The sequence below is a fragment of the Nicotiana tabacum genome, chromosome 8 (genome assembly GCF_000715075.1).
Source record: "Nicotiana tabacum cultivar K326 chromosome 8, ASM71507v2, whole genome shotgun sequence".
NCBI classification, from domain to species: domain Eukaryota; kingdom Viridiplantae; phylum Streptophyta; class Magnoliopsida; order Solanales; family Solanaceae; genus Nicotiana; species Nicotiana tabacum.
In genome coordinates, this window is record NC_134087.1 from 174800727 (window position 1) to 174813082 (window position 12356).

Consider the following 12356-nt stretch of genomic DNA (forward strand, 5'->3'; position numbering starts at 1 on the left):
TACGAACTCACTCGCACAATCAAAACTCCAAAATAATTCCTAGAAATACGAATCGGACACCAAATCAAAGGAAATTTTCAAAAAAACTATAAAACTTCTATTTTCACAACCGAACGTCTGAATCATGGCAAACCAACTCCGTTTTTCACCAAATTTGATAGACAAGTCACAAATATAATAATGGACATGTACCAAGCTTTAGAACCAAAATACGGACCCGATATCAACAAGACCAAACATCAGTCAGTTCTTAAAAATCATTAAACTTTAAAACTTTCAATTTTCGACAAATATTAATAACTCGAGCAAGAGACCGCTGAATTCGATTTTGGGAATATGCCTAGGTCCCAAATTATGATACATACCTATCAGGACCGTCAAAATACAGATCCAGATCTGTTTGCCCAAAATGTTTAGCGAAGTCAACTCAAATAAATTTTTAAAGCAAAATTCCTATTTTGTCAGTTTTTTATAGGACTTTGGCTCAAGAACTGCAAAATAAGAAGATAGAGCTTTGGCGTTAGACACATTCTTATAGCTAATATGTGATGAAACAGGATATGAGCAGTTAGCTTTTCCTTAAGGATTAGTAGCATATTCTTTTAGCCAGATAGGAGGTTTACTAGTTCTCCCAAATCTTCTAATAGGTGAAGTTTCTACCAAATGGTTATTGGCTATAGAGGTCTGATGAGTAGATAAATTATGATTAGGTTCAGCTAATAATTCTGGCTCAATCTCAGTAGCTGCTTGAGTGGATTGGACTAGACTGTGATGAGTTGGTAAAGTAGGAATATGAGATGATGTAGGAAAATGTTAGGATATAGAAGAATGTGTAAAAGGAGATATAGAGGTATCATTAGGTAATACACTTGAGGTATGTCAATTTCAGGTAACAAAGAAGGTAGAGAATCGGGATGTTGAAAAGGGAATAGATTTTCTTTGAACAGAACATCTCTACTTACTAAGAACTCCTTAGTATGGATGTTGCACATCCTGTATCCATTTTGAGCGATCGAGTAGCCAAGGAAAATAGCTGGTGAGGCTCTAGGTGAAAATTTGTCACCCCTTTTTACATCAGTCACATAAACTAGGCAACCAAATATCTCCACATGGTCCAAGGAAGAAGAATGACCAAACAATAGTTCAAAGGGAGTCTTTCCTTGCAACACTTGTGTTGGCAGTCTCTTAATGGTATAGACTGCAGTTGATACACATTCCATCAGAACCTCAGTGGAACACCTGCTTGAAACCTCAGTGCCCTAGCAACATTAAGCATATGTCTACGCCTCCTCTCAGCTACTCTATTTCGCTGTGGAGTATAGACACAAGAACTATGATGAACAATCCCTAGAGACTGCAGCAATTCTATCATCCATGAGTTAAAAAACTTACAATCATTATCTGTTCTAAAATATTTCACAGTACAAGAATAGACATTCTTAATCATAATAAAGAATTGTCTAATAACAATAATCACTTCATCTTTAAAGGGCAACAAGAAAATCCAGGTAAACCTGGAATGATCCTCCACTAGTGTGAGAAAGTACTTCTTCCGATCATGAGTAGGTATCCTATAGGGACCCCAAACATCAACTTGAACAAATGAAAACATGAAGTATCAAGAGAAGTACTAATAGGAAATGAGAGTGGTGTTTGCTTAGCAATAGGACAGACAATACATTACTTAGTTTCACTATTACACTTTAAATGTTAAAAACATCTTAGCTTTCTCAGAACATCAATTGGCACATGACCTAACCTCCTATGCCACAGAGATACATTTGATCTATCATCTTTTATTGTATTTACAAAGGATCTTCCAACATCTGACTTGTTTTTTTCTTCTCTACTTGCTTGGTATTTGTTACTTGATATGCAGATGCAAAGACCTTTATCCTCTTTACTAATACCCCCACTCTCCCATTGAGGAAATCCCGGAAAAGGCAAAAGTCAGGATAGAACAAAGCTGAGCACCTAAGCTCCTTTGTTAATTTTGAAATAGACAGAAGGTTATATTTGAAGTCTGGTATGTGTAACACATTGGTAATTTTTTGTCCTTGTAGCACACTTGTAGATCCTATATGCCTTACACTTGCTATTCTTTCTGTAGGCAGGTTTACTTTTCCAATACTGGATTCATCAACAGTCTTAGATTCTTCTAGATATTTAAGACTCTTTACAATGTGATTAGAAGCACTTATATCAACTATCCACCTAATCTCAACTTTGGTAACTATAGAGGGTGAGATCATACTTGCAGACATAACATTACTTGGTTGATCAACTTGGCTTATAGAGGTGATACTAGACTCTCCTAACAGATACAAAATCTGATTGTACTGATCAGCTGTAAACTGAGGTACTCCTGCAATTACACCTTGACCACCCTGACTGGTTGAAGTAAAGCTACTCTGCTGAGAATGTCCTGCACAATTAGCTATAGCCTCAAAACCTCCATTACTAGAACCAATACTAGTCTGAGCCCTTGTGTATTGAGAAACATTGTTAAGTTTAGTCTTCCTTTTTGGCTTGAAGTTTGAAGGGTATCCATGAAGCTTGTAGCAAGTATCTCTTGTGTGACCCTTGTAATTGCAATAGTCACAAAACAAATTATTTTTATTAGTCTTATAGCTAGTTGAAACTTGAGGAGTTCCTTTTCCACAAAATATAGCTATTTCCTCATTTACTGCAGAAGTTTGAGCAAAGTTAGTCATAGGTCCTCTACTCTCTTCTGCTATTATCATAGAATAGGCTTTGTTTATAGTTGGAGTAAGACTCATCATCATAATCTGGTTTCTAGATTGAGAATAAGTCTCATTCAGGCCCATCACTGCAACAACTTGTGATTGCCAAAATGTTCTACATATCTCTTCGACTCCTCATAGCCACAACCATGATAAGGCATGAGGGCGTCAAACTTTTCCCAAAGCTCCTTCAGCTTTGAGAAATACACTAACACGGATGAAATGCCCTAAGATAGAGTAGCAATTTGTCTATGTAGAAACAGAATTCTAGAACCATTTACTTTGTCAAAACTTTCTCTAAGATCAGCCCACACCTTCTGTGCACTAGATGTATACACCATGCCACTTAGCAACCCATTACTAACTGAGTTCATGATCTATGATAAAACAATGGCATTATATTTTTCCCACAATTCATGTAAAGAAGGGGAAAATTTATCCTTAGTGTATCTACCATCAACAAACCCTAACTTGCTCTTGCCAAGTAGACTGACTCGCATAGAGCTACTCCATAGGGCATAATTCTCATGTCCATTTAGCTTAATTGAGATAAGAGAGCTACCTAAAGTATCGCATGGCTAAAGAAATAATAGATGATGTTGATCGATGACCACAAAAGCTGTGAATCCTTTTGGAAGTCCAGTGTTCAAATTAGTTGTGTCTGAACCCCTAGGTGAGTTGTTTTCCTCAATCTCGATTGATGATCGAATCAAACTTGGTGAATTGATTCATTAAAAACAAAGATTTTGATGTTCTAAGACAATTCTAACCCTAACTAGAATGAATTGATAACTAGAAGAACTGAAAGAAGGATTGAGCTGTATCAGCTAAGAAGTAATTCAATTGAGCTTGATAACTGTGAGAACGATGCAATTTGAATCAATTACGTCGGCTCCGATACCATGTTAAGAGATTGAGACCACCATAGTTGCAGAGAAGCTCAAGGAAGAAGGAAGAAAGAAAATGGAAATCTACTGTTCCATTGATTTTTGAATGAATAAGAAGAGGAGTATATACTTTGTTATATACACATCTAACCGACTACAACTTCCTTAACTTATAGCTGTCACTACATGATTGGATATTTGGCTAACTAACTAACTAACTCTAACTACCTACTTAACAAATGCCTATACGAATGTTAAATGCCATCAAACGTTTGTCATTATTGATAAAAAATTTTATCGTTAACAACTTTTTCAGTAAGACTACTGTTTGTTTTCTAGGACAATCACATTTTCGAGGACAAATTAAGTTACGTTCAACAAGATGGGATGAATTGTTATCCATATATTTTTTGTGACTAAGAAGTTGACTAGTTTGTCACTTAGTCGACTAAGATTAAATGCGAGATAAATAGTAAATACAGAAAGTAAAAAGTACAAAGTACATGACACCGAATATTTTTATACTAGTTCAGATTCAATGTGAATCCTAGTACAGTCCTCTTGGGTTGCAAGATGGTTCTCTCTTCATGTTCCTTGAAATTATTCGGTACAAGTTCCTTGATGTTGTCAAGCATACACCAATTTATTCTCAGAACACAAGTGACTTTCTATTATTTTGATACAAAGCCTCACTAGTAATTTTTTTCTCTTTCTTCTCTCTACTAATTACACAATATATCTACAATAGAATACAATGCTTGTTTGGAGTAGAACAAAAAGCTTGAAGTTGGTTTGATCAAAGTATGTCTTTTTGATCAAAGTTGGCTTGAAGTAGAACAATGCTTACTAGAGTAGATCTTCGAGAGATGGACATCTAAAGGAATTGATCCTTGGAGTGAATCTTAATTGATTCCTTCCAAGAAAAAGGTTGGAAATTTCCTATTGTTGATCCTTGAAATTAGGTGTGATAGATATGATTCCCTTGAATGGCATAACTGAGTGGCTTTGCAGATTTCCCATACAACGTGTTTGATATGATTGTCCTTGACATCGTGATTGGAGATCAAGAATATATTGTGATATTCCTTGATGCTCATGATTTAAAATCAAGAGTAGATTTTCCACTGAATTGATTCTACTATATTAGCCTTCCTTCTTTGGATAGCTTCCTAGATCCTTAGTTGGCTCATATTTCCTTTCTTGATTTTTCTGCTTCGCAACATCTACTTTAAGGAAATCCTTGATTTCCTGCAATGGAATAAGTTATTTTTCATCATTAAAACCAAGATCTAACAATCTCCTCCTTTTTATGATGACAAAAAATAACTTAATTAATTCTACTTCCCTGTTTATTCGATTATTACGACTCCCTCTCAACTTGTTAGCAGATCTTCTTGCTTGTAGTTGATTATTTATGAGTTGACTCCCCCTCAAGATGTTATCTATTCCTGCATAGAGACTTTGCCTGTGATGTAGTCGATCATCACCCCTGCATAGCAATTTAGTAATCCTTGTTGTAGTTCTTGCATAAGTTAGTAGTCCTTGAGCTTTAGGTAGTCGATCATCATCCCTATATAGCAGTTTAGTAATCCTTGGTGAAGTCCATGCATATGTTAGTAGTAATCATTTCTCCCGATTTGGCATCAATCAAAAAGAGGAAAAACACATAATAACATTAGCAGTTTATATTATCCTAATAATTACACTCATCCACAACAACAAAAATAAATAAACAACTAAACATCCAACCAAATATCCAAAAGAAATTTAAGATTGTCCATAGCATCCAACAACCAGATCAGCGATGGAGAAAGTAGGTAAGAGTGTTTCAAATGACTTACTTGAATACTTTTACTTCCTTTTTGTCATGACCCTAAAACTGACCCAGTTGTGATGGCGTCTATCGTGAAACTAGGCCAGTCGACACAATTCCCAATCGAACCATTATTCCATAAAAGTCATTTTAAGCCATTAATTAACAAAATACCTTACAATATAAGTTTAAATAAGCAGTGCGGAAATATAACACAAGCCCAACATCGAGGTCTCACCAGTCATGAGCAACTACAAACCCGTCTAAGAACAAGAAAGGCTAACATATTCCGAAAATAAAATACTAAGACAATCTGAGAAAGGTGAGAAGGAGAAGTGCAGGGCTGCGAATGCCAAGCAGCTACGTAGCCAACTCCGGAGACCTGCTGGAAGACTGATCAACACTCACTATCGCGTCCCGAGACTCCTAGATCTACACACAAAATGCAAGGAGTAATGTGAGTACACCAACTCAGTAAGTAATAAAAGTAAAAGCAACTAAGCAGTAAGAAAATAGGTAATTCTACGTCATAGCACTACACCAAAATAGTATATGTCCAAAGCAATACATAAAATAATTACCTCGTAAAAACAACTTAGTTTCAGTAAATCCCTTTTCTTTTAAAAACCTCTTTCAATAGTTTCAAACAAGTGGTGAAACAGTAAGTAAAAATGATAGAAACGTAAATAGCCCCTTGGGCAAAACATGCACCATAAACTGCCCCTCGGGACAAATATCAATAGAACCAGCCCCTCGGGCTACCTTACAGTCACTCGTAATCAACCGCTCAGGCAACAACATGAATCAACAACAGAACCTCGGGCTACATCACTCACACTGGGTACCCGCACTCACTGGGGGTATTCAGACTCCGGAGGGGCTCCTACAACCGAAGCGCTATCACAAGCCATCTCGTGGCATAATAAATCAGGCCCTCGGCCTCTCACATATCACAAATCAGTACAACCTGTCACGGCTCGCAACCTGATACCATTATATCCTCACAATACAGACCCTCGGCCTTACTCAGTCAGAACTCTCTAAAGCCCTTCGGGCTAACAATAAAATAAGTACTCGACTCAAAATATCATTTATGGAATCAAAGGAGTAAATAAAAACCGAGTTATGAAATCAATGAAAACATAACATGACCGAGTGTAAATATTAAACCAAAAATAGTGAGGAAACAGTAGTAAAAATCCCCTAAGGGTACAAACATTTGGCACAAGGCCCAAACACGACATTCACCCCCAAACATAGTAATACTTTCCAAATTACAATAATATCAAACAGTTTCCAATTAAATACGCGACTTAATAGTAGTACAGGATGGACCAAGTCACAATCCCAAATGGTGCACGACCCCACGCTCGTCAAGTTACCTCAAAGTAGTGAAACGATGTGAAATCTGGGATTTCATACCCTCAGGACAACATTTACAATTATTACTTACCTCAATCTGGTCCAAACTCTAGCCCGCGGTGCCCTTGCCCCTTGAATCGGCCTCCAAATGCTCCGAATCTAACCAAAACCAGATTCATGCCATCAATATAAGCTAAAGGAACAAGACCCACACAAAAATAATCAAATTACATCAAAAATCCCGAAATTGGCCAAACCCGACCTCGGGCCCACTTCTCGAAATTCGATAAAAATCACATCACAAGAATCATTATCCTCCCACGAGTCTATACATACCAAGAACATCAAAATCGGACCGCAAATGGCCCCTCAAATCCCCAATTGAAACTCTCCAATACCAAGCCCTAATTCTCCAATTTTAACCCTTAATCTTCAATAATTTCAAGAATAATCAGTAAGATAATGCCATAGAATCGAGTATTAGGTTCAAAAATCTTACCTCCAAGCGTTATCCCTTGAATCCCTCTTCAAATCCTCTCAAAAAGCTCTCAAACCGTCTAAAAAATGGTGGAACAAAGCTGAAATTCGCGAAGGTAGGTTTATTAGTTTCTACCGAGGCATTTCTGCACCTTCAGACAAATTACCGCATCTGCGGTTCGCAGCTGCGGACAAATCTCCACTTCTACGGATTTTCACTTATAAGCCCTCATCCGCACCTGCGGGCTCGTAGGTGCGCCTCAACTCCCGCTTCTGCGTTTCTCAACCGGATTTGCGGCCTTTCCTCTCTTCTGCAGTCATCGCACCTGCGGTCCCCTAATCGCAGGTGTGGTTATGACAGAACCAGCAGCTTCAGCTGCATTCTCCGACTTCCAAACTTTCTGATAACCATCCGAAATCATCCCGAGGCCCCCGGAACCTCATCCAAAAAAAAAAATAACAAGTCACATACCACTATTCAAACTTGTACCAAACCTCAAAACACTTAAAACAACGCCGAAACACCAAATCACCCTCAGATTCAAGCCTAAGGATTCCAAAACTTTCGAATTCCGCAAACAAAAAAAAGTCCACCAAACCTCACCCGAATGACCTGAAATTTTGCACACACGTCTCAAATGACACAACAGACCTATTCTAATTTTCGGAATTCCATTTTGATCCCAATATCAAAATTTCCACCGACTGGAAAATGCCAAAATTTCAATTTTGCCAATTCAAGCCTAAATCTATCACGGACCTCCAAAATACATTCCCATCACCCTTCTAAGTCCCAAATCACCTCATGAAGGTATCCGAACCGTAAAAACCAAGTTTCGAGATCATTTACTCACAAGTCAACTTCCGATTGACTTTTCCAATTAAAGCTTCCCAAAAAGAGACTAAGTGTCTCATCTCTCTACAAAACCACTCCAAACCCAAATCAACCAACGCGATACGATGAAATGTAGCTGAACAACACATAAAAAATTAGAAATGGGGAAAACAGAGGGATAACTCATGAAACGACCGACTGGGTCGTTACACTCTCCCCCTCTTATACAAACATTCATCCTCGAACAAGTCAAGAAATATACCTGAAGCCTCAAATAGGTGAGAATATCTACTGCGTATCTCCCGCTCGGTCTCCTAGGTAGCCACCTCCACGGGCTGACCTCTCCACTACACTTTCACTGAAGCTATACCCTTCGACCTCAACTTTCAAACCTACCACTCCAAAATAACCACTAGCTCCACATTATAAGTCAAATCACTGTCTAACTGAACCGGGCTGAAATCCAAAACATGAGACTGATCGCCAATATACTTCCGAAGCATAGAAGCATGAAATACCGGATGCACACTCGACAAGCTGGGTGGCAAAGCAAGCTCATAAGCCACCTCCCCAATCCTCCGAAGCACCTCAAAAGGCCAATGAACCGAGGGCTCAATTTACCCTTCTTCCTGAATCTCATAACACCCTTCATGGGTGAAACTTTCAATAGAACCTTCTTCCCAACCATGTAGGACACATCATGAACCTTTCTATCCGCATAACTCTGTTGTCTTGGCTGCACTGTACGAAGTCACTCCTAAATTACCTTCACCTTGTCCAAAACATCCTACACCAAGTCTGTACCCAAAAGCCTAGCCCCACCCGGCTCAAACCATCCAACTGGAGATCTACACCATCTCCCATACAAAACCTCATATGGAGCCATCTGAATACTCGACTAATAACTGTTGTTATAAGCAAACTCCGCGAGCGGTAGAAACTGATCCCATGACCCTCCAATATCAATGACACAAGCGTGCAACATGTCCTCCAATATCTGAATAATGCGCTCGAACTACCTGTCCGTCTGAGGGTGAAAACTTCATTCAACTCAACCTGAGTACCCAACTCTCTCTGCATGGCCCTCCAAAACTGCAATGTGAACAGAGTACCCCTATCTGAAATGATGGAAACTGGAACCCCATGCAAGCGTACAATATCTCAAATATAAATCTCTGCTAACCGCTTCGAAGAATAGATAGTACATACATGAATGAAGTGCGAAGACTTGGTTTGCTGATCCACAATAACCCAACTAGCATCGAACTTCTTCAAAGTCCGTGGGAGTCCAATTACAAAGTCCATGGTGATCCTCTCCCACTTTCACTCTGGAATATCTATCCGTTGAAGCAAGCCACCCGGTCTCTGATGCTCATATTTCACCTACTCACAATTGAGACACCGAGCTATAAATCCCACAATATCCTTCTTTATTCTCCTCTACCAATAATGCTGTCTCAGATCCTGATACATCTTCGTGGCACCCAGATGGATGGAATACCGCGAGCTATGGGCCTCATCCAGAAGCAACTCCCGAAGCCCATCTACATTAGGCGCACATATCCTGCCCTGCATCCTTAATACCCCATCATCTCCAATAGTCACATCTTTGGCATCGTCGTGTTAAACTCTGTCCTTAAGGACAAGCAAATGAGGATCATCATACTGGCGCTCTCTTATGTGATCAAATAAAAAAGACCGAGAAACCACACAAGCGAAGACCTGACTGGGCTCCGAAATATCCAACCTCACATACCGATTGGCCAAGGCCTGAACATCAACTACAAGAGGCCTCTCCCCAACATGAATATATTCCAATCCACCCATACTCACCTCCTTCCTACTCAAAGCATCGGCCACTACATTGGCCTTCCCCAGATGATACAAGATAGTGATATCACAGTCCTTTAGCAGCTCCAACCATCTCCGCTGCCTCAAATTGAGATCCTTCTTCTTGAACAAGTGCTGGAGGCTGTGATGATCAATAAACACCTCACAAGACACACCATAAAGATAATGCCTCCAAATCTTCAATGCGTGAACAATGGAAGCCAACTCTAGATCATGAACATGGTAGTTCTTCTCATGGGATTTCAACTGACGAGAATCATAAGCAATCACTCTGCCCTCCTACATCAACACATACCCAATACTCACTCTCGAAGCAACACAATACACTCTATATGAACATGAAGTTGATGGAAACACTAACACTGGAGCTATGGTCAAGGCCATCTTGAGCTTCTGAAAGCTCGCCTCACACTCATTCGACCACCTAAATGGAGTACCCTTTTGAGTCAATTTGGTCAAGGGTGATGTAAGAGATGAAAATACCTAGACGAACCAACAATAATAACCCGCCAAACCAAGAAAGTTGCGAATCTCTGTGGCTGAGGACGGCTTGGGCTCTCTAAACCACCTCAATATCTCCGGATCAACCTGAATACCCTTACTGGACACCACGTGTCCCAAGAAAGCCACTGAACTGAGCCAAAACTCACACTTGGAGAACTTTGCATAAAGTTTCTCATCCCTCAACTGCTGCAATACCACTCTCAAATGCTCCGCGTACTCCTCTCGACTACGCAAATACACCAGAATATCATCAATGAATACAATGACAAACGAGTCGAGATAAAGCCGAAACATGTTGTTCATTAAATGCATGAACGCTGTTGGGGCATTGGTCAGCCCAAAAGACATCACAAGGAACTCATAATGACCATATTGGGTCCTGAAAGCTGTCTTAAGAATAATACGAGTCCCTGATCTTCAACTAGTGATACCCTGAACGGAGATCAATCTTGGAGAACACCCTCGCTCCCTGAAGCTAGTCAAATAAATCATCAATACGAGGCAAATGATACTTGTTCTTGATTGTGACCTTGTTCAACTGCATGTAATCAATGCACATCCTCATAGTGCCATCCTTCTTCTTTATAAATAGAATAGGTGCACCCCAAGGTGACACACTAGGTCAAATAAACCCCTTATCAAGGAGTTCTTGAAGCTGCTCGTTCAACTCCTTCAACTCCGCCGGTGCCATATGATATTGTGGAATAGAAATGGGCTGAGTGCCCGACACCAAATCAATACCAAAATCAATATCCCTATCCGGTGGCATGCCTGGCAGGTCTGCAGGAAACACATCCGGAAAGTCCCTCACTGCCAGGACTGAATCAATGGTAGGTGTCTCTACACTGACATCCCTCACGAAAGCTAAGCATGAAATATAACCTTTCCCAACTATCCGCTGGGCCGTCACAAATGAAATCACCCTACTAGGAACAAAATCAATCGAACCTCGCCAATCAATCTGTGGCACACCTAGCCAACGTCATTGTCTTAGCATGACAGTCCAAAATAGCACGATATGGGGATAACCAATCCATGCCCAATATCACATCAAAATCCACCATACAAAGTAACAGAAGGTCTACTCGGGTATCCAAACCCCCAATACTCACCACACACGATCGATATACGCGGTCTACAATAACAGTATCACCCACCGGAGTAGATACACAAACAAATGAAACAAGAGACTCACGAGAGCATATCCAAATAACGAGCAAAATATGATGACACATATGAAAAAGTGGAACCAGGATAAAATAACATAGAGGCATCTCTGTGGCAAACAAACACAATACCTGTAATCACAACATTTGAAGCAATAGCATCGGGTCTGGCTGGGAGTGCATAGAAACGGGCCTGACCACCACCTGATTGACCTCCCCCTCTGGGAATACCCTTAGCTAGGTAGGTGGGTGGTGAAGTAACTGGTACTGAAGTCGATGGCTGACTCCTTTGCTGAGACGAACCCCCAAGACGACGAGGACACTACCTCCACATATGCCCCAACTTTCCACACTCATAACAACCCCCTGGTGCTGGAGACGGGGACTGAAGGGAACCCCTAGCACCAAGATGACTAGCAAAAGAACCTGGCATGGAAGAGCCATAAACTAATGGAATACGGGATGAACTCTGGGCTGGAAGGGCACTGAGTGATGAATGGCCCTGATGAGAAATGTGAGAACCATGGCCTGACGATGACCCACGATAACCTGCACGAGCTAACTAGGCATGCCTGAATGGATGGCCTCTACCGTGCTAATTTTTAATGACCCTCATGAGGAGCACCACTAAAACCTCCCTAACTGAGAGCCTTTTAGCCTCCCTCTCCTGACCATGAACCATCTCAATCTATCGAGCTATGTCGACAACCTCATCAA

General features: G+C 40.2%; 1 protein-coding gene across 1 annotated transcript; it reads right to left on the reverse strand.

The window, feature by feature from the left end:
• Positions 1-579: 579 nt before the first annotated feature.
• LOC107763039 (uncharacterized) lies at positions 580-2828 on the reverse strand. Its single transcript, XM_016581449.2, has 4 exons — positions 1869-2828; positions 1240-1354; positions 868-1198; positions 580-766 (listed from the first exon to the last, which is right to left on the reverse strand). Exons 1-4 carry the CDS (start codon positions 2826-2828, stop codon positions 580-582), a joined length of 1593 nt encoding a protein of 530 aa, XP_016436935.2.
• Between the last annotated feature and the right edge of the window lie 9528 nt (positions 2829-12356).

What these genes read in the sequence shown, in the direction of transcription:
- LOC107763039 (XM_016581449.2), bottom strand. Translation starts at nt 2,828, where the DNA reads ATGGGCCTGAATGAGACTTATTCTCAATCTAGAAACCAGATTATGATG. An exon ending in GGCACTGAGGTTTCAAGCAG is followed by an intron (nt 1,199 to 1,239) that starts GTGTTCCACTGA and finishes TATCAACTGCAG; the next exon opens with TCTATACCATTAAGAGACTG. An exon ending in GAAATTGACATACCTCAAGT is followed by an intron (nt 767 to 867) that starts GTATTACCTAAT and finishes AACTCATCACAG; the next exon opens with TCTAGTCCAATCCACTCAAG.